General features: G+C 38.0%; 2 protein-coding genes across 5 annotated transcripts in view; one reads left to right on the plus strand and one right to left on the minus strand.

The window, feature by feature from the left end:
• Window positions 1-66: 66 nt before the first annotated feature.
• LOC100554233 (fibrinogen-like protein 1) lies at window positions 67-17,167 on the plus strand. 2 transcript variants are annotated; one of them, XM_062982291.1, is made up of 7 exons: window positions 67-1,795; window positions 5,619-5,701; window positions 8,477-8,501; window positions 10,199-10,290; window positions 10,947-11,079; window positions 12,757-12,942; window positions 16,655-17,167. In XM_062982291.1, the coding sequence occupies exons 2-7, from the start codon at window positions 5,627-5,629 to the stop codon at window positions 16,945-16,947; spliced, it is 804 nt and encodes a 267-aa protein (XP_062838361.1). In that variant the 5' UTR covers window positions 67-1,795; window positions 5,619-5,626; the 3' UTR covers window positions 16,948-17,167. The 2 variants fall into 2 exon arrangements, with proteins under 2 accessions (XP_062838361.1, XP_008109429.3); XM_008111222.3 differs by having other exon boundaries at window positions 67-1,686.
• Window positions 17,168-17,388: 221 nt separating this feature from the next.
• The window catches only part of tubgcp6 (tubulin gamma complex component 6), a 44,930-nt gene continuing 43,927 nt past the window's right edge, over window positions 17,389-18,391 (minus strand). For all 3 annotated transcript variants that reach the window (XM_062982285.1, XM_062982286.1, XM_062982287.1), the window contains one exon: window positions 17,389-17,822. In XM_062982285.1, the coding sequence (XP_062838355.1) occupies window positions 17,731-17,822 (92 nt within the window). In that variant the 3' untranslated portion in view covers window positions 17,389-17,730. The remainder of the gene's footprint in view (window positions 17,823-18,391) is intronic.

Consider the following 18,391-nt stretch of genomic DNA (forward strand, 5'->3'; position numbering starts at 1 on the left):
TTTCTGTCTACGCTGTATAACTTTGAAGATGACTGTCAACATGGTAATTCATGATGCAAAAATTGTTGTCAGTTTCACTTCCATTTTCTCATTGTTTTTTAACTCTACCTTTAATTTATTCAAGAATGTTTACATGGGATGAGCACTTTGTAAAACTGAAACAATTTGAGTTTGTAAGCTTAGGGAAACATATTTGAATGGAGGCAGCTCATCTCTTAAATTTGTTTGCTAAGATTTCTAAACCAGTAATCACACTTTTGGCTTCGCCCAGAAATAATTTTTCATTTTTTCTTTATGCCTTCACATGCTCATTTGTTTGGATAGGATTCTCCCACATCTTAATATTTTAGTTCTTCAGTCCCAGTTTTCATTTTCTTTTTGCACATATGGATTGACACTGCCATCAATCTTCAGTTCCTACGAGGGATCATAACTGCAAATTTAAGTCCATTGGGTTTACATTTTGGTATGTGTGTATTTGATTACCCTATAAGATGTTTACATGTGATAGGCATTTGGCTGTGATTCCGGCAAGGTGAAGGGACTTCAGATTTCTATTTTTCAGATCCAAGATGATGGATCTTGATGCAACATAAAGAAATTGCTTTCAAAAAAAAAAAAAAAGAACGGATTTCAAATGCAGTGTGTGATAGAAAGTCAGAATTTGCCATTTCATATGGGAGAGAAGACTTTTGAGGCACTCCCAACAGCCTTGGCTATGTGGCAGATCCAGATTATCTGGATTCTAATACGAGTGAAAGAAAAAGCACAAAAGAGGAGTGGCAGTGAATCCCACCAAGCCTCAGATTAAGAAAATGAATAAGTTCCTGGATGTGAGATGGCCACGTTGAAGAGCCGTGATACATAGAAACTGGAAATGGCCATGAGAAGCTCTCATTTCACCTAGAGGTCGAGGAACTCTGACGATAATATCTTTGAATCATAGAATAATAGAGTTGGAAGAGACCACATGGGCCATCTAGTTCAACCCCCTGCCATGCAGAAAAAGCACAATCAAAGCACCTTTGACAGATGGCCACCCAGCCTCTATTTAAAAAGTCTCCAAGGAAGGAGCTTCCACCACACTCCGAAGCAGAGAGTTCCACTATTGAACAGCTCTCACTATCAGAAAGTTCTTCCTAATGTTCAGGTGGAATCTCCTCCTGTAATTTGAAACCATTGCTCCGAGTCATGGTCTCTAAGGCAGCAGAAAACAAGCCTTCTCCCTCTTCGTTATGACAGCTTTTCAAAGGGCTGGAGATGGTTCAAAATTAATCTTCCTTATACAAACTCAAGTCCTGGAGTTGGGCCAGTTGGACATGGCAGCTTCAGCAAGTTCTCAGAGACAACGCTCTCCTATGTGTTTGCTGTAGATTAGATTTGCAGGATAAAATCTTCAGTAAATATGAAGCACTCGTCGCAAATAATCAGATGACAAGGATCACCGAAATTTGCTTGGCATTTTTTTTACACAAATCACTTGTACAACGTGGCAGTCTATAGCACAATGTAATATGGTTGGGTAGTTAAGAAACTTGCTGAGGGAGGGGTTTCCTGACAACTGAGAGTAGAGACTTTATAAGAACCTACTAGCTAGTATGCAATACCAAGAACCTAAGCAGAAAAGCCTAGTGAGAAAGAGCTTGCATTTCTGAAGTGCAAGTACAACTGGTTTATAACCCCAAGGTAAGTTTTCAGTGGGAGTTGAGGTCCAGGCTCCAAACCGTCTTGGTTCTCCACTGCTGGGATAAAAGAACTGGCCATTTCTTTAATGCTGAAGAACCACTGGGACAAGGTATAAATGTTTTCTGCAGCGTTTGCTTTTTGCTAAAGTGTTGTAGTATGCTAGAATTAGGTCAATTGCGTAGACTGCATATTTCTTTGGAAACAGGACCTTTGCACTGTAGTCAGCTGAAGCAGAGTTAATGCAAAACAGAAAAAGCAAGTTGAAGAATTAATGCCAAAAAATAAGCACATCCAAATGCTGGCCTATTGAACAACACATAGAGATACTTGTATCTGAAATATTCTCAGCCATGTGAAAACATCCATCTCTATACAATGGCTTTGTTCCCCAACCATCAGGTCATACAGCGAATCCTCAACACATTCTTCAAATGGAATAGTGTTAGAAATTCTATATATAATTTTTAAAAATCAGTAAAAGAATGCAGGTTACATATATCTGTTCAAAGTTTAGAAGAGGCCAAATATTTTTAAATACAGCTATTTAAAAGAAAATGATGAATATGAATGCTAGATTTATACAGAAATAGGAACTAAAACAAAAATAGCAACTAAAATAAATAGAACATCAGGAAGTTAGGAAATACTTTAGTGTTATCTTTTTCTGCAGGCAAGTATTTGGAGAAGGATACAGGGCACGTTATGGGGGGGGGGTTGGGGGGATTGTGTGTTTTAAAATGTATTTTAATATTATTTATTATATTTTAACTCTTTGTAACCTAACACACACAGCACTGTTTAACTTTTAAAAAAATTGCTTTTTAAAAAATTGATCAAAGTGTGTGGCTGATAGTCACATGAGTCCCCATGCCGGGGGGGGGGGGGGGAGTGAAATATAAATACAGTAAATAATAACAATAATAATAATTATTATTATTTTATTTATGTGGCTCAGATAGGAATTTATGGACAGAAAAAGATTGCAAAATCTTGTGTTGTCGAAGGCCTTCATGGCCAGAATCACTGGATTGTTGTCAGTTTTGCGGGCTGTATGGCCATGTTCCAGAAGCATTCTCTCCTGACATTTCACCCATAACTGTGGCAGGCATCCTCAGAGGTTGTGAGGTATATTAGAAACTGGGCTAGTGAGGTTTATATATCTGTGGACAGTCCAGGATGGAAGAAAGAACTCTTGTCTGTTGGAGGCAAGTGTGAATGTTGCAATTAGACTACACAGAGAAGCTATTGAAATCCAGAAGCATGTGGACAATTTCAACAGAAAGGGGGAAACCATGAGAATGAATGAAATCTGGCTACCCTAAAAAAAACCTCTAAAATCAGAACAGGAAATGAATAGCACTTTGAAAGCGGGAATTCCAAACATGAAACAATCAGGGCCAGCTAGCACCTCTCAACAAAGGATTCTCCAAGGCAGAAATCAGCCAGGCTTTGAAGCTGCAAAGCTTTTCAATGCTAATCAAGGTGATCAACTACAACATTCACACTTGCCTCCAACAGACAAGAGTTCTTTCTCCCACCTTGGACCTTCCACAGATATATAAACCTCACTGACCTAATTTCCAACAGACCTCACAACCTCTGAGGACTCCTGCCATAGATGTGGGTGAAACATCAGGAGAGAATGCTTCTGAAACATGGCCATACAGCCTGGAAAACACAACGATCCTTGCAAAATCTTTGTAGTTGGAAATATATAGTTTCTTAAGCGTAAGGAAAAAGATTGATAGTCAAATGTTAAGAGAGAGTGAGTTGTCTTGAGAAGAATAAATATAGGTTTGGGACATAACTAATATTATTTATCCAATAGACTCATGTATAGGGGGAAAAATCAACCCAAAAATTAGCTCATGACTCAATCTATTTTATTATTCGTTGTCCTAATAAACCACAATAAAGTTTGATTAAACTATTCCTGTAAATATTCACACCACGAATGAGATTAAAATATACCAGATGACGATAGTAGGAAAAGAGGACCACAACTGAGATGGATTGCCCCAAGCCAGAGATCTGAGCAGAACTGTTAAAAACAGGATCTCTTGGAGGACTCTCATCCATAGAATTGCATGTTTGAAACCGATTTGGCAGCACAAAGCAACAACCATAACGGGGTGGCTTAGTCGTTGTTTTTGATAGTCTGCCATCCTGAACACGTACCAATTTCATATAAGTTTGGTAATTAAAATGGCTGGATTTTATTAATACTCTTAAGGCAGCATTTGTCAACCTGGAGGTCATATTTCTGATGGTCTTAGGAACCCCTTTGCCAGAGAATGCTGAATATCTCTTTGCCCATCCTTCTTTTCCTTTTTGGAAGCAGATGGTGAATCCTCCCACCAAAAGCCAAATTTGCCCAATTCTATCGTTGGTGGGGTTCAAGGGGCTCCTTGATTGTAGGCGAACTATAAATCCCAGCAACTACAACTCCCAAATGTCAAGCTCTATTTTCCCCAAACTCCACTAATGTTCATATTTGGGCATATTGAATATCCGTGCCGAGTTCAGTCCAGATCCATCATTGTTAAGAGTCTACAGTGCTCCCTGGATATAGGTGACCTACAACTTCAAAACTCAAGGTTAATGCCCACCAAACCTTTCCAGTATTTTCTGTTGGAGTTCTGTGTGCTAAGTTTGGTTCAATTTCATCGTTTATAGAGTTCCAAATGCTCTTTGATTATAGGTTAACTATAAATCCCAGCAACTACAACTCCCAAATGACAAAAAAATTAATCCCCCCCAACCGCATCAGTATTCAAATTTGGGCATATTGGATATTTATGCCAAATTTGGTCCAGTGAATGAAAATACATCCCGCATATTAGATAATTACATTACGATTCATAACAGAAACAAAATCACAGTTACGAATTCGCAACGAAAAATACCCGTATATACTCGAGTATAAGCTGACTCAAATATAAGCCGAGGTACCTAATTTTACCACATAAAAACTGGGAAAACACTGATTTCAATATAAGCCGAGGGTGGTAAATTTCAGAAATAAAAATAGATACCAATAAAATTACATTAATCGAGGCATCCGTAGGTTAAATGTTTTTGAATATTTACATAAAGCTCAAATTTAAGATAAGATTGTCCAACTCTGAGCAAATCATTATTCTCATCTTCTTCAATGTAAATGTGCTTGTGTATCCTTTTAATAATAATACAGGAAAATAATACATGTAATAATAAATAGAGTAAAATAATAAATGCAATAATGATAATATCAGAGTGAAATAATAAATGTATTATTATTAATAATAAAAATAGAGTAAAATAAATGTAATAGTAGCAAGAATAATAGAGAAAAATAATAAATGTACCATATATTCTCGAGTATAAGCTGACCCAAATATAAACCAACCAGGACCCTCACCCGAGTATAAGCTGAGGGGGGCTTTTTCAGTCTTAAAAAAAGGGTTGAAAAACTAGGCTTATATTCGAGTATATACAGTATGTTATGGTTGGGCGTCACCACAGTATGAGGAACTGTGTTAAGGGGTTGAGGCATTAGGAAGGTTGAGAACTGCTACTCTAAGGGAATATCTGTGATTTCTAGGTAGGGTTACCAAAGAATTGCCCGAAATCCCAGTGAACCATTATCCTGCCAGTTGGGGTTGACAATCCCGGTCTAAGTGACCCAAAGATCAGACTCAGTCTAAGGGAGCTTCATGTGTTCCTGCAACTAAAAATACCAAGTCCCTCTGTAAATGAAAACGTTTGCCAGGCTTGTACAGTTGTGATGTTCTGTTGTGTTCTAATCATGGTCTAACACTGAGTCCTACAGTGCAATGATATTAGCTTACTTGAGTATTTGTGGGATGGTTGTTAAAAACAAATATGAATTGCAAGTCATGAAATGCAGCAGTTTGGAGAATGTCTATGCTGTACTGTTCTTGACATTTCAGTTATAAGAATGAACCTGCATTTCCAGTTCAAGAGCATTGCGCTGTGTCTGTTTATCCTGGGGATTCAGCAATCCAGAATAAAGGTAACGAACAAATACACTGATTCTTTAGTAGGAGGGCAAAGGCACACATTTCTTTACTGACATGTCACTTACTTGGCTGAGCCCATGCTTTCCTTGGCAGCACCAGTTCCATAACAAAGCGATAAATGTCAGTTGAGAAAAATGTGCCACCTTTATCCAAACCACAAGAAATGTAAAGTTTAAGTTCAAGATACTAATCTGCTCTCAAGTAAGGAAGATAGCTGTCTCATCATCATTGTGGACATAAGAGCCGGCTTCCAAGATACTTTGGTTTTGTGCCTTTGACAGGAGAGGGCAAACTACGGTGTCTTAATCATTACTAGAGATGTGCCCAAATTTTTTTCCTTCGTTTCCTTTGTGCTGTCATTTATTTATTTATTTACAGTATTTATATTCCGCCCTTCTCACCCCAAAGGGGACTCAGGGCGGATTACAATGAACACATATATGGCAAACATTCAATGCCAACAGACAAACAACATATATAGACAGACACAGAGGCATTTAACATTTTTTTTCCAGCTTCACGATTCCGGCCACAGGGGGAGCTGTTGCTTCACTGTCCACTAGTGGCTGTACTTCCTCATTCCTTTCCTTTGTGTCGACCGATTGTCTACACGAAACAACAGATGATCATTTCATACGAAATGATAGGCAACACAATAAGGAAAGCCGCACAGTCATCGGGTGTTCTTTCTTTCCATCCTTTCCCTTCTCCATTTGTCTGCCTGCTTGGTTGCCTTGGTCCTCCCTCCGTTCTCTTGGGTGTTTTATTTTTATTTAACATTTTTGAAAGCAAATACTTTTTTGAGTTTCATTGTAATCCCCCCCCCCAAGTGCACCACCAATGGCACAAAATGTTCATGTTTTTCATTAGCAAGACGAAAATTCATGTCATATAGACAGCCCATTTTTGTTAGCAGGACACAAATACGAAAATGAGATGACATGAATGAAACTACAGTAGAGTCTCATCCAACATAAACGGGTCGGCAGAACATTGGATAAGCAAAAATGTTGGATAATAAGGAGGGATTAAGGAAAAGCCTATTAAACATCAAATTACATTATGATTTTACAAATTAAGCACCAAAACATCATGTTTTACAACAAATTGACAGAAAAAGCAGTTCAATACACAGTAAATACTATGTAGTAATTACTGTATTAATGAATTTAGCACCCAAACTTCACAATGTATTGAAAAATTGACTGCAAAAACATTGACTACTAAAAGGCAAACTGCATTGGATAATACAGAATGTTGGATAAGCGAATGTTGGATAAGCGAGACTCTACTAACGTACAGAGAAATCTATAAATTAAGTGTAAATACAAGGTTGTCCTGTTACTATAGACACACTAATATTACAGGATAGAATAATAGTTACAAATTGATTATTATATATAATACAAGAACATAGGGAATAAACACATAAGGACTGTTTTACAACAATGTACCAAACATTATATTCATATATATTATATTATATTCATTATATAGTTTTCTCTTGTTTAATGGTTTGTAAAAAAATAATTATGAATTGTTTATTGTTACTGGGTGCTGGCAACAGCATATCTATTATGTTGTTTTTTTAAAATTTAGTTTATAAAAGCTTTGGAAGATACCATTACGAACATATGAAGAAACCTAAAGAAGGTTAAATTGCCTCTGCGTCTGTCTGTCTCTGTCTCGGTTCTATGTGTATATGGGCATTGAATGTTTGCCCTATATGTATATAATGTGATCCGCCCTGAATCCCCTTCGGGGTGAGAAGGGCGGAATATAAATACTGTAAATAAATACTGTAAATACATATTATTATTACATGTATTATTTTCCTGTATTATTATTAAAAGGACACACAAGCACATTTACATTGAAGAAGATGAGAATAATGATTCGATCAGAGTTGGACAGTCTTATCTTACATTTGAGCTTTATGTAAATATTCAAAAACATTTAACCTACTGATGCCTCAATTAATGTAATTTTATTGGTATCTATTTTATTTCTGAAATTTACCACCCTCGACTTATACTGGAGTTAATGTTTTCCCAGTTTTCTTGTGGCAAAATTAGGTACCTCGGCTTATATTCGGGTCGGCTTATACTCGAGTATATACGGTACTTTGTGTTCCTAATCATGCATTCCTAAGACTTTTTACTTGCATGGGACAATACTGAATCTATTTAAAGTGTTGACCACAGTTTATAATTGAACTTATCAGTTACTTTGTAAAACATTCAATCATGAATATAATGTTTGGTACATTGTTGTGAAACAGTCCTTATGTGTTTATTCCCTACTTTCTTGTATTATATATAATAATCAGTTTGTAACTATTATTCTATCCTGTAATAATAGTGAGTCTATAGTAACAGGACAATCTTGTATTTACAATGAATGAAACGACACAAAACTAACAGCAATTCCGTACAAAAGCACAACACTAATCATTACCTTTGTATCATCTCACCTAAGACCTTATCCACAGTGCTCTATAATGCAGTTTAACTGCATTGTGCTGCATTATATGGCAGTTCAGACTCATATAATTCATCTTAATGCAGTTGAACTGCAAATGGCACTGTATGGCAATATAGATAGGATCAAAATTAGCAGTGCTGTTTGCGGAAGTAAGGTGAGCTGGGAGTAGGTTACCGTGTATTATGGTTTTCAGTTGCTTATGAACTGCTTAGATAATGATTTGATTAATTGTAGCTGGGCTGTAAATCATCTAAATAAATGAATCAATATACATTTATTTACAGGCAGTACCTCAGGCACCTGATGAAGGTAAATATATATATATATATTTATATCTTACACTCCGAAGCCTTTTTTAATTAGTACTTGGTTCAGGCTTTTCAAGATTGCTAAGCTAATATGCTACATTGTTAGTGAAGAAGACAAAGCCAACTGTTGTGTTTTGATTCTGCCATGACTCATTTGAAAAGAAAATAAAGCTTGGAAAGGTGGAGGGCAGTAGAAAAAAAAAAGAAGATAATGTTCTTGAAGGACAGACATTTATGAGTCAGCAATACCTGTTGAGGACAAGGTGACTTGGAGGTCTCTCATTCATGGAAGTACAGTAGAGTCTCACTTATCCAACACTTGCTTATCCAACGTTCTGGATTACCCAACCCATTTTTGTAGTCAATGTTTTCAATACATCGTGATATTTTGGTGCTAAATTTGTAAATACAGTAATTACTACATAGCATGACTGTGTACTGAACTATTTTTTCTGTCAAATTTGTTGTATAACATGATGTTTTGGTGCTTAATTTGTAAAATCATAACCTAATTTAATGTTTACTAGGCTTTTCCTTAATCTCTCCTTATTATCCAACATATTCGCTTATCCAACGTTCTGCCAGCCCGTTTACGTTGGATAAGCGAGACTCTACTGTATTTCTGATTTCCAGGCAGGAAATTGTTATAAATCAAAATTTATTTTTGGAAATTCCCTACCTGGGATTGCCACAAATTGTGATTGATTTGATGGTCTTTAGCAACACAAATAGGTTTTATTCACACTGGCTTAAGGAGGCCTCATAAGAGAAGTTCCTTGTGACAGCCCAAAATTCTTGGGCCCCTCTTGCTCACCTGGTCCCTTTCCATACAAGATCCCTCCCTGGATCAGGTATTTGGAATAATCAAGGTAATCCCTATGTGACCCAGTCGATGTCTTATTCTGTGGCTTCACTGTGGGACTTTTGACCAGACTCTATATCAAAACGTAACAGAAGCATCCTGACGCAGTTGTAAAAAAGGTCTTTTTTGTAGCTCAGCAAGCGGCAGAGGATTTTTCTGACATTTCAGAAAATGAGGGGTTTGATGGGTTTCAAAGTGAAGAGTCTGTCAGTGTCAGGAGAGAATTGCAGGCAGATGTGGCCAATGTTTTGGATTCCTGTGTTCGTTCCCAGACAACTAGGGAAAATGAAAGTTCCAGTTCTCTTGAGAAATGGCCTTCGGAAGATGGGGAGTTTTCCCAAGAAGCCAGATTAGACCTGAGAATGGAGGGAATGAGAAGTAGACAATTTAGAAGTTTTCAGAGAATCTGTGATTAGACTTTGAAGTCCAGGTGCATTCGGCATAATCTCATGGCTACTTGGATGGGCTTAAATTAAGTGGTGTTGGCCTCACGCCTCTCAGAGGAGACAATGTTGTCATATGGGATGGCTCTCCTGTCTCTGCTCTCAAGTTCATGATTTGTTTCCTTGAAGGGTTTACCTTGGACAAATTCTTGTTTATGGGTTTATGTTTGAAGTACTGCTGTAGATTTTGGTTCTCTTGCCTTCATGTACTTTTACATTTATTATTATTATTTTGGGTTATTTTAAGTTCTGGTTTGCTCGTAAAACTGAATAACTGTGTCACAAAATGATGTGGATGTAAAAGGTGTGGCACCAACACCAAATGTTTGGAAAGCTCTGTTTTACACTAAATTGCATTCTCAGACTATCTGTACCATTTCTCTTTCTCGAAAGGATATGATTGTACAAAAATATTTGCCGAAGGTTCTTACACCAGCAGTGGACCTTACCTGGCCAAGCCAATTAAGTCACTTCCTCCTTTCTTGGTAAGGCATAGTTTCACAATTACATTTGAAGTTCCTTTTTGGGTTTTCTAATATACAAGGTGGAAAACTGTTCTTGATGGAACCATCTCTGAAAGTTATTCTGGGGAGGAAGTTTTTGATAAAGAGAGAGGAAAGGTACTTGTTAAGTTTAGTTCTTCCTAAAAGTTTGTGTATAAGTAGCAGGAATATACATCCTCTATTCTGTCATCACTTATAGAACAAATAGGTGTTTTTTCCACACCTCACTTTCTGTCCCTATGAGAATTAGATTTTGAAAAATTTGGCTTGTTGTGGAAACCAGGAATGGTGAGAAAGCTTCATTGGAGACAGTTTTTCCCATGATAACTCTTTTGGGGGTGAATTTCCCTTCCGAGGGGTAGGTTTCTTGCATTTCCTGTTTTCTCATCCCTGTTCTTAACTTTTCTTAGTCATTTGTAAGTCAGATGTTAAAAACTCGGGGATAGCCTGTACAGTATACTAGCATGGCCATAAAAACCTACTGGGTGATTTGGGCATATCAAACCCTGTGACCGTCGACTTAATATCCACAAGGTATATATGACCTGAATCTACAAGATAAGGGAAATTAACCATTAGGTTGGGCACAGAATGATATAGAAAAAATGAGGAGAAAAACAATATGATGGCTTTTCTAGGTCTTCTGTGAGAATCGATCAGATGGAGGTTGGACTGTTATTCAGAGACGCAATGGGAGAGGTGCTGATGGTCACCCTGTGAGTTTTTACAGACCATGGCTTGACTACAAAAATGGATTTGGAGATGTTAAGTGTAAGTAAATCCTTCTTCTAGCATTATTTTAACCAGCTGTGTGTTATTTTTGCTATAAATTTATGTTGTGTTTTGCTTGATTTACTATTTTGTAGTACCTATCCAGGGTCTGTATCTCATCTGGAGGGGAGGGCAAGAAGGAGAAATATTAATAGCTGCTTAATGTATATGGGCATAGTCAAAAGGAGACTCAAGCATGAGAAAAAAATGTGATTATTCTTAAAGTAGCGCAGCAGGTTAAACCGCTGAGCTGCTGAACTTGCTGACCGAAAGGGCAACGATTCGAATCTGGAGAGTGGGGTGAGCTCCCGCTGTTAGTCCCAGCTTCTGCCAACCTAGCAGTTTGAAAACATGCCAATGTGAGTAGATCAATAGGTACCGCTCCGGTGAGAAGGTAACAGCGCTCCATTTCAGCCACATGACCTTGGCGGTGTCTATGGACAACGTTGGCTCTTCGGCTTAAAAATTGAGATGAGCACCAATCCCCAGAGTTGGACACGACTAAACTTAATGTCAGGGGAAAACCTTTACCTTTTAAATCTGAACAAGCATCTGGTGCTTCAGTTCCTGACTTTCAATTGAATCTGCAGTGTTGAATTAATGCAGTTTGAAACCACTTTAACTGCCACGACTGAACTCTGGAATTTTGAGAGTTGCAAGGCACTAGCACTATTAGGCATAGAAAACTAAAGATCTTGTCAAACGGCAATTCCCATGATTAAACTCCATTGAGTCATGGCAGATATAGTGGTGTCAAACTTTGTTGATTCTTCAGGGTAAATGCACGACATGAATCTTGTGGGTTGGTAAAATGTCCTTTTTTAAAAGATGATTTTTTAAATATGTGATGGCACAAAACAGCCTCCCACATTCATCTGAAACAGGGGACCTCAAACTTTTTAAGTGGAGGGCCGGTTCACGGTCCCTCGGATTGTTGGGGGGGGGGGGATTATGATGAATTAGTCCAAAATTAGGATTGTTGTTTTTGTTGTGTGCCCTCAAGTCATTTCAGACTTAGGTCAAACTTAAGTCTAAAGTTTAGGACAGGGGCCAGGTAAATGACCTCGGAGGGCCGCATCTGGCCCATGGGCCTTAGTTTGGGGACCCCTGCTCTGAAACAATGCAAAATCTGGAAGATAAAGCAGAAAATTTGACAAAATTTAAAGTGACTTGACCTAAATTCTGCTTGTGTCGGGCACATCTGTAGAATCTAATTTTTAACAAAAATCAAAAATTTTAATTCCAAACTCTTGAAGAACCAGGCAGATCATACCGTACATGCAAAAGTATAGGGAGAATGCGTGACTGTCATGTTTGGTCCGAATAAGAAGCTGTGAGCTAGTTGTTTGTTGTTTCCAACCTATGATGACCCTATCAGAGGGTTTTCTGAAAATCTGTGACTTGCCCAGGGTCACCCAGTGGGTTTATGTGACTGAGTAAGAATTTGAACCCTAGTTTCCAGAAATATTGTTCAACACCACTACACACTATTGGCTAATACTGTTTTATCCCAGTATTGTCTGTTCTGATCCTGCCCGATATATTTTAAATGCCAGGAAATGAAGTTGGGAAACTGAAACATGATGGCCCTGAAGAGTGCAGCACCATATATTTCATTGCAGTCAAGATCCATAATGAGTGTATAAAAATCACAGAAGTGTTTATTCCAAAATCCAGGTGAACATTGGTTGGGGCTTGATCACATACATGCGTTGACCCACCAGGAAGGCAAAACTTGTCAGCTTCGAGTGGACATGATTGATTGCCAAAACCAGCAGGGCTATGCCCTTTATGACAACTTCAGCATTGACAGTGAGAAGGACCTTTATCGCCTCCATTTGGGAAAGTATGAAGGAGACAGAGGTAAGAGACTCCTCCACTAGCTGTGCAAAACATCAGCACTCCAGATTACTGTGGAAAGTGACAAATAACACATCCCTTTCAGCTATGCAAACATGGATTCAAAGACTTAGATGTACATGGATCTTGTAGCATGTTTGAAAGAATTTGGTAGCCTAAGCTTTCATAGAGTTATGGGTGCATCTACACTGTAGTTTGAATGCAGTTTAGAGCTTAGGGCTATGGAATCATGGGAGTTGTAGTTTGGTGAGGCACCAGCACTCTGTGGCAGAGAAAGCTAAAGACCTTGTCAAACTACAATTTAATGATTTCACAACATTGAGCTATGGCAGTTAAAATGGTGTAAAACTGCTTTCGTTCTCCAATGTAGATGCATCTTAAGTATACTTAATCAGAGGCATCTGATGAAGTAAACTTATTTATTTATTTACAGTATTTATATTCCGCCATTCTCACCCCAAAGGGGACTCAGGGCAGATCACATTGTACACATATAAGACAAACATTCAATCTATATATATAAAAGAGTGATGGAATCCTGGCGACCGCCAAAACAACAAAACTAAACACCCCCCAACCTCCAAAATTGACAACACAGCCCATCATCCATGCCTCTAGGTTGATACAACAAAAGAAAAGAAAAATAAAGTCCTAATTAGAAGGAGAGGAATAATTGTTTTTATCCAATTCCTGCCAGTTAGAAGGCTAAGCTCTGCCCACTTGGTCTCCTAGCAACCCACTCACCCAGGGGACAGGCAGAGTTAGGCCTCACTTAGGCCTCTTCCACACTGCCTATAAAATACAAATTATCAGATTTTAACTGGATTATATGGCAGTGTAGACTCAAGGCCCTTCCACACAGCTATATAACCCATTTATAATCTTATATTATCTGCTTTAACTGGATTATCTGGACTCCACACCTTTACTCTTTACCTTAACTACCAATTCCTCAATACTTTATTTCCCATACCACCATACTTCGCCACAGCAACGCGTGGCCAGGCACAGCTAGTGCCATATAACATAGAACATAGAACAGAGACAGACGCAGAGGCAATTTAAACCTTCTCCAGCTTTCAGAGGGTATGCTTGATTCTGGCCACAGGGGGAGCAGCTGCTTCATCATCTACTGCGACGGCACTTCCTCATTCTAACGGCAGCTGGATTATTTTTATGGTGTCGTAAATTAGCCTCCCCACATATAAGTGGTACCTAAATTTCCTACTTGATAGATGCAACTATCTTTCGGGTTGCATAGGTCAGCAACGAGCAGGGGCTATATTTTTTTATGTTTAATTGTCGGGTGCTCACCCCGACACGGGCTGGCCTCGAACTCATGACCTCTTGGTCAGAGTGATTTATTGCAGCTGGCTGCTAACCAGCCTGTGCCACTTAGGGTGCATCTTCACTGATACTTTATTATGGGGGTGTCAAGCAGTATCCAGCTCCAATTTTGGGCCTTCTTGGCACCACAAATGGCTGATCCAACTCTGAGATCCTCAGGAGAGACCCTTCTATCAGTACCATCTGAGGTGGGGGTGGCATGGTTATTTATGGCAGAATAAAATTAAAATAGATAAACAATTCGGAAACCATTTCATTAGATCAGCCTTAATGGCAACCTGGATAAAATATAAAAGATTCCTCTATGAAAAAACTCCTCTTTGGCTGTCTCCTCTAGAGGCAACGCAACGTAGACTACTTGGTTGGCAAAAATGGCCAACATACTCTGAAATTATTAAAAAAAACAGAGACAGGAGCGGTTGCACCCATTATGAAAGGATGGGAGGAAATCAAAATAGAATATGAGAATATTACATGGCTACAATATTATCAACTAACTGAGCATTATAAAAAAGACAAAAAATAGGTTTTAGCACTAACACTAACTTCTGGGACAATTAACTCAAAAGGGAAAAAAATATAACAATAATATACAACAAACTATTAGAGTGGAACACAGAAACGGAAATCGTCAAAGAATCAATGACAAAATGGTCTAGAAATATAGGCAGGCCGATAACCATAGATGAATGGAATGACATATGGAATAAAAAGATTAAATTGTGTTACTCGACTGATCTAAAGGAAAATTGGCTAAAGACAATACACAGATGGTATTTAACACCCAAAAAATTAGGATTTATGTACAAAGATAAGGACAACAGATGCTGGCATTGTAGAGAACAGGTGGGGTCATATTTCCACATGTGGTGGAATTGTAAAGAAATTAAAAAGTATTGGAGAACAATCCACAATGAATGTAAAAAGATTTTAAAATTAGAATTTGAATGTAAACCAGAGTATTACCTATTAGGACTATATAATTTCAAAGAAGAGAGAAAGATAAAGTCAGAGAAAGAAAAAGACAGTAAGGAAAGAATATTTACTTACGCTGTTACCGCAGCCAGACTTGTGATTGCAAGAAATTGGAAGGAGAAGAAAAATCTTTCGAAAGAACTGTGGCTGGAGAAATTAATGGACATTAAAAATATGGACAGGCTGACCTTCTTGATGAAAAAAACAACTGGAAGAGTAATGAAAGAGACAAATTGGTTGCTCCTTGAAGAATATATTCAAGATATGACGAAATGAAGAAATCAAATGTAATGAAGATGGAAGTTAGCCAATTGGAAGTCAACTCCCCCCCCCCCCCCCCCCCCCCCGGCTAGGGTTCCTTTCCTAATTGTTGACCCCTTAATCCCTTTTTTTGTTGTTTTTGTTTTGTTTTTGTTTTTTTCTTTTGTTTTTTTTGTTCCACATGTCTCTTTCTTCTTGCCCCGTAACAACTTAGTTGCAGCGTCCCATGTCACATCAATCCCTTAGTTTACCCTCCCCCCCCCACCCCGTATTTCCCCTGTTTCACTGTAAACTTTGAAATTTGAATAAAAAATATTTTTTTTAAAAAAAACTACCATCACAAGCACAGTTGGGTTGGATGTGAGAGAGGGTCTTCTTGGGGGAGAGGGTTTCGTCAACTCTGGAACTCTCCTTCTTTTTCTTCCAGCAGCAGGGAGGCTTTTGAAAGGGAACATTTTTAAATAACTAACCAAGGCATGCTGCATGGTATTAATGAATTATTTTTAACAGCTTTTTCCTTTGTTATTTAAAAAACTGAAATGTTTAATTCTATTTCACTATTTAACATTTGTATGTTCTTAATGTTATGGTTTTTAAAGTTGTCAGCCACTGTGGGTCTCAATTTTGAGAAAAACATGGGGTAATAATATTAATAAAAAATAATACAAGGATTTAAAGATCGAACTGCAAAGACTCTGGCACAAGCCAGTAAAGGTGGTCCCAGTGGTGATCGGCACACTGGGTGCAATGCCTAAACACCTTGGCCAGCACTTAAAAACAATCTGTGCTGACAAAATTACCATCTGTTAGCTGCAAAAGGCCACCCTATTTGGATCTACACACATTATTCACGAATACATCACATGGTCCTAGACACTTGGGAGGTGTCCGACGTGTGATCCAATACAGCAGCCATCATAGTGATCTTGTTTGCTGTGTGGTAATCTTGTTGTGTATCAAATAATACAAATGTGAGCTTTAACTGCAGAAAAGCCTGCCTGCCTGCGCACCCGGTGATGCCGATGCTATGAAGCCACATCACCTGCTCCAGATGATTTGGCCTCTTTTGGTTCTAAGTTCTGATCAAGGTGATGTTAAGGGTCTCAAATCTCTTGTCCTTTCCTTGGTTTAGGAGATGCCTTCCGAGCAAATTCATATTCAAAGAAACAAGATGGCTATCCATTCAGTACATACGACAACGACAACGACGGCTGTGACCCATGCATTAGGGGAGACATAGCCTTTTATAGTTGCGCAGAAACCCAAGCCTCTGGGTGGTGGTACAGCGACTGCGGCCTGTCGGATCTCAATGGGGATTGGCACAACCAAACCGAATGCATAGGCTGGGCATCTGCGATATCCTGGGACACATGGAGTAGTTACCGTTCATTATTGTCTACTGAGATGAAGGTGAAATGCACCTAAAATTGGAGATTCTTCAGCCCAGTGCTTGGAAAATGAGTCTGTTATCTGTTTAGATTTCTAAATCATCACAAATCTGGAGGAAGATCATACTATGCAAATAAACATGAAATGAAACAGAAGATGGTAGGTAATGCTGTCCAACAAATTGCTATATATGCACTATGCTGTTAATCACTTTTAATTGATATTAAAAATAAACTGAGATGATAAAGCAAATAAAGTTTCTCTATTTTGTTTACTGAATATTGACTGCTGTTCAGCACAAGTTACTCTCACATCTATTTCCTTTCCCAGCTTTTCCTGACCATTTCTGGAGAAGGTGCATTCTAATGCAGTCACAATTTTAAATGTATTCCCAGTTGCCCAAATGATGTTATAACTAGTCCCTTAATGTAGTGAACTAAACCTACAAGAGAGATTAGAGGAAAAGAAAGAAGGGCATTTTGGTTCTGCGGTTTATTGCTCACACATTTACAAGAGAGGTTTACACAATTTACACATTAACAAATTTACACTTCTTTATGGACACTGGGCAACATGCTTTCCTGCACCAGGAAGGACAATAGGAACTTCTGTCATGCGATGGAGAAAAATGAAGTATCTTCCTAGATTTAAATGGTATTTTCTAGGAATCCAATCTCTCTGTCAGTGTTTTTAAAAGAAAAGCTTCCTGTCTTAGAAGCATCATGGAATTTTTCAAGAGGCCAAGACCATTAAATAGCAGAATTGAACCATAAAATGCTGAATCTGTTCTAGCATAGGTTTGTGCTGTATTATACAAACTCAGTTATCTTTATAGTAGTTATTAAAGTTGATTCGTAATAGGAAATCTTCCAGGTGGGGCTGGTATCCTCTGTTGACTAGCTTTGTTACAACTGCAGGGAAGACAAGAAAAAAGAAAATTCAGAAAATAATAATAATAATAATAATAATACAAAAACTTTTTTTCTATTCCACCCTATTTCCCTGAAAGGACTCAGGATGGATTCCAACAAACAACGACATACATTCAATGCCTTAATAAAACAGATAAATATTGACATAATCCCAACAAGACCCAAATATGAAAACAGTGTTAAAAATGTAACATCCAATTAAACCTAATATCAGTGAATTGAACATAACATCGATAAATTACACCAATATAGTCACATACAGTCCAGCTTTCAGTTGGTGCAAAATTAATACAAATTTTGAAATACAAAATGTATGCAATTCAGCCCACACCAAATCTCCTTCTGGAAAAATACAGTGGTCATATTTCTGGGTGATATTAAAGAATACAAATGCTTGCTGAAGTACATTAACTGCTGAACTGATTTTAGCTCTTCTAGCATAATTCCATTTAATGTAGCTAAGCCTAATGTAGGACCTTGGCATTTTTCTAAAAGTCTTTTTGGTATCTAAATGTGTAGATTTCGCATGGATGCTATTTCACTTGATA

Source organism: Anolis carolinensis, chromosome 5 (assembly GCF_035594765.1).
Source record: "Anolis carolinensis isolate JA03-04 chromosome 5, rAnoCar3.1.pri, whole genome shotgun sequence".
Taxonomy (NCBI): Eukaryota; Metazoa; Chordata; class Lepidosauria; order Squamata; family Dactyloidae; genus Anolis; species Anolis carolinensis.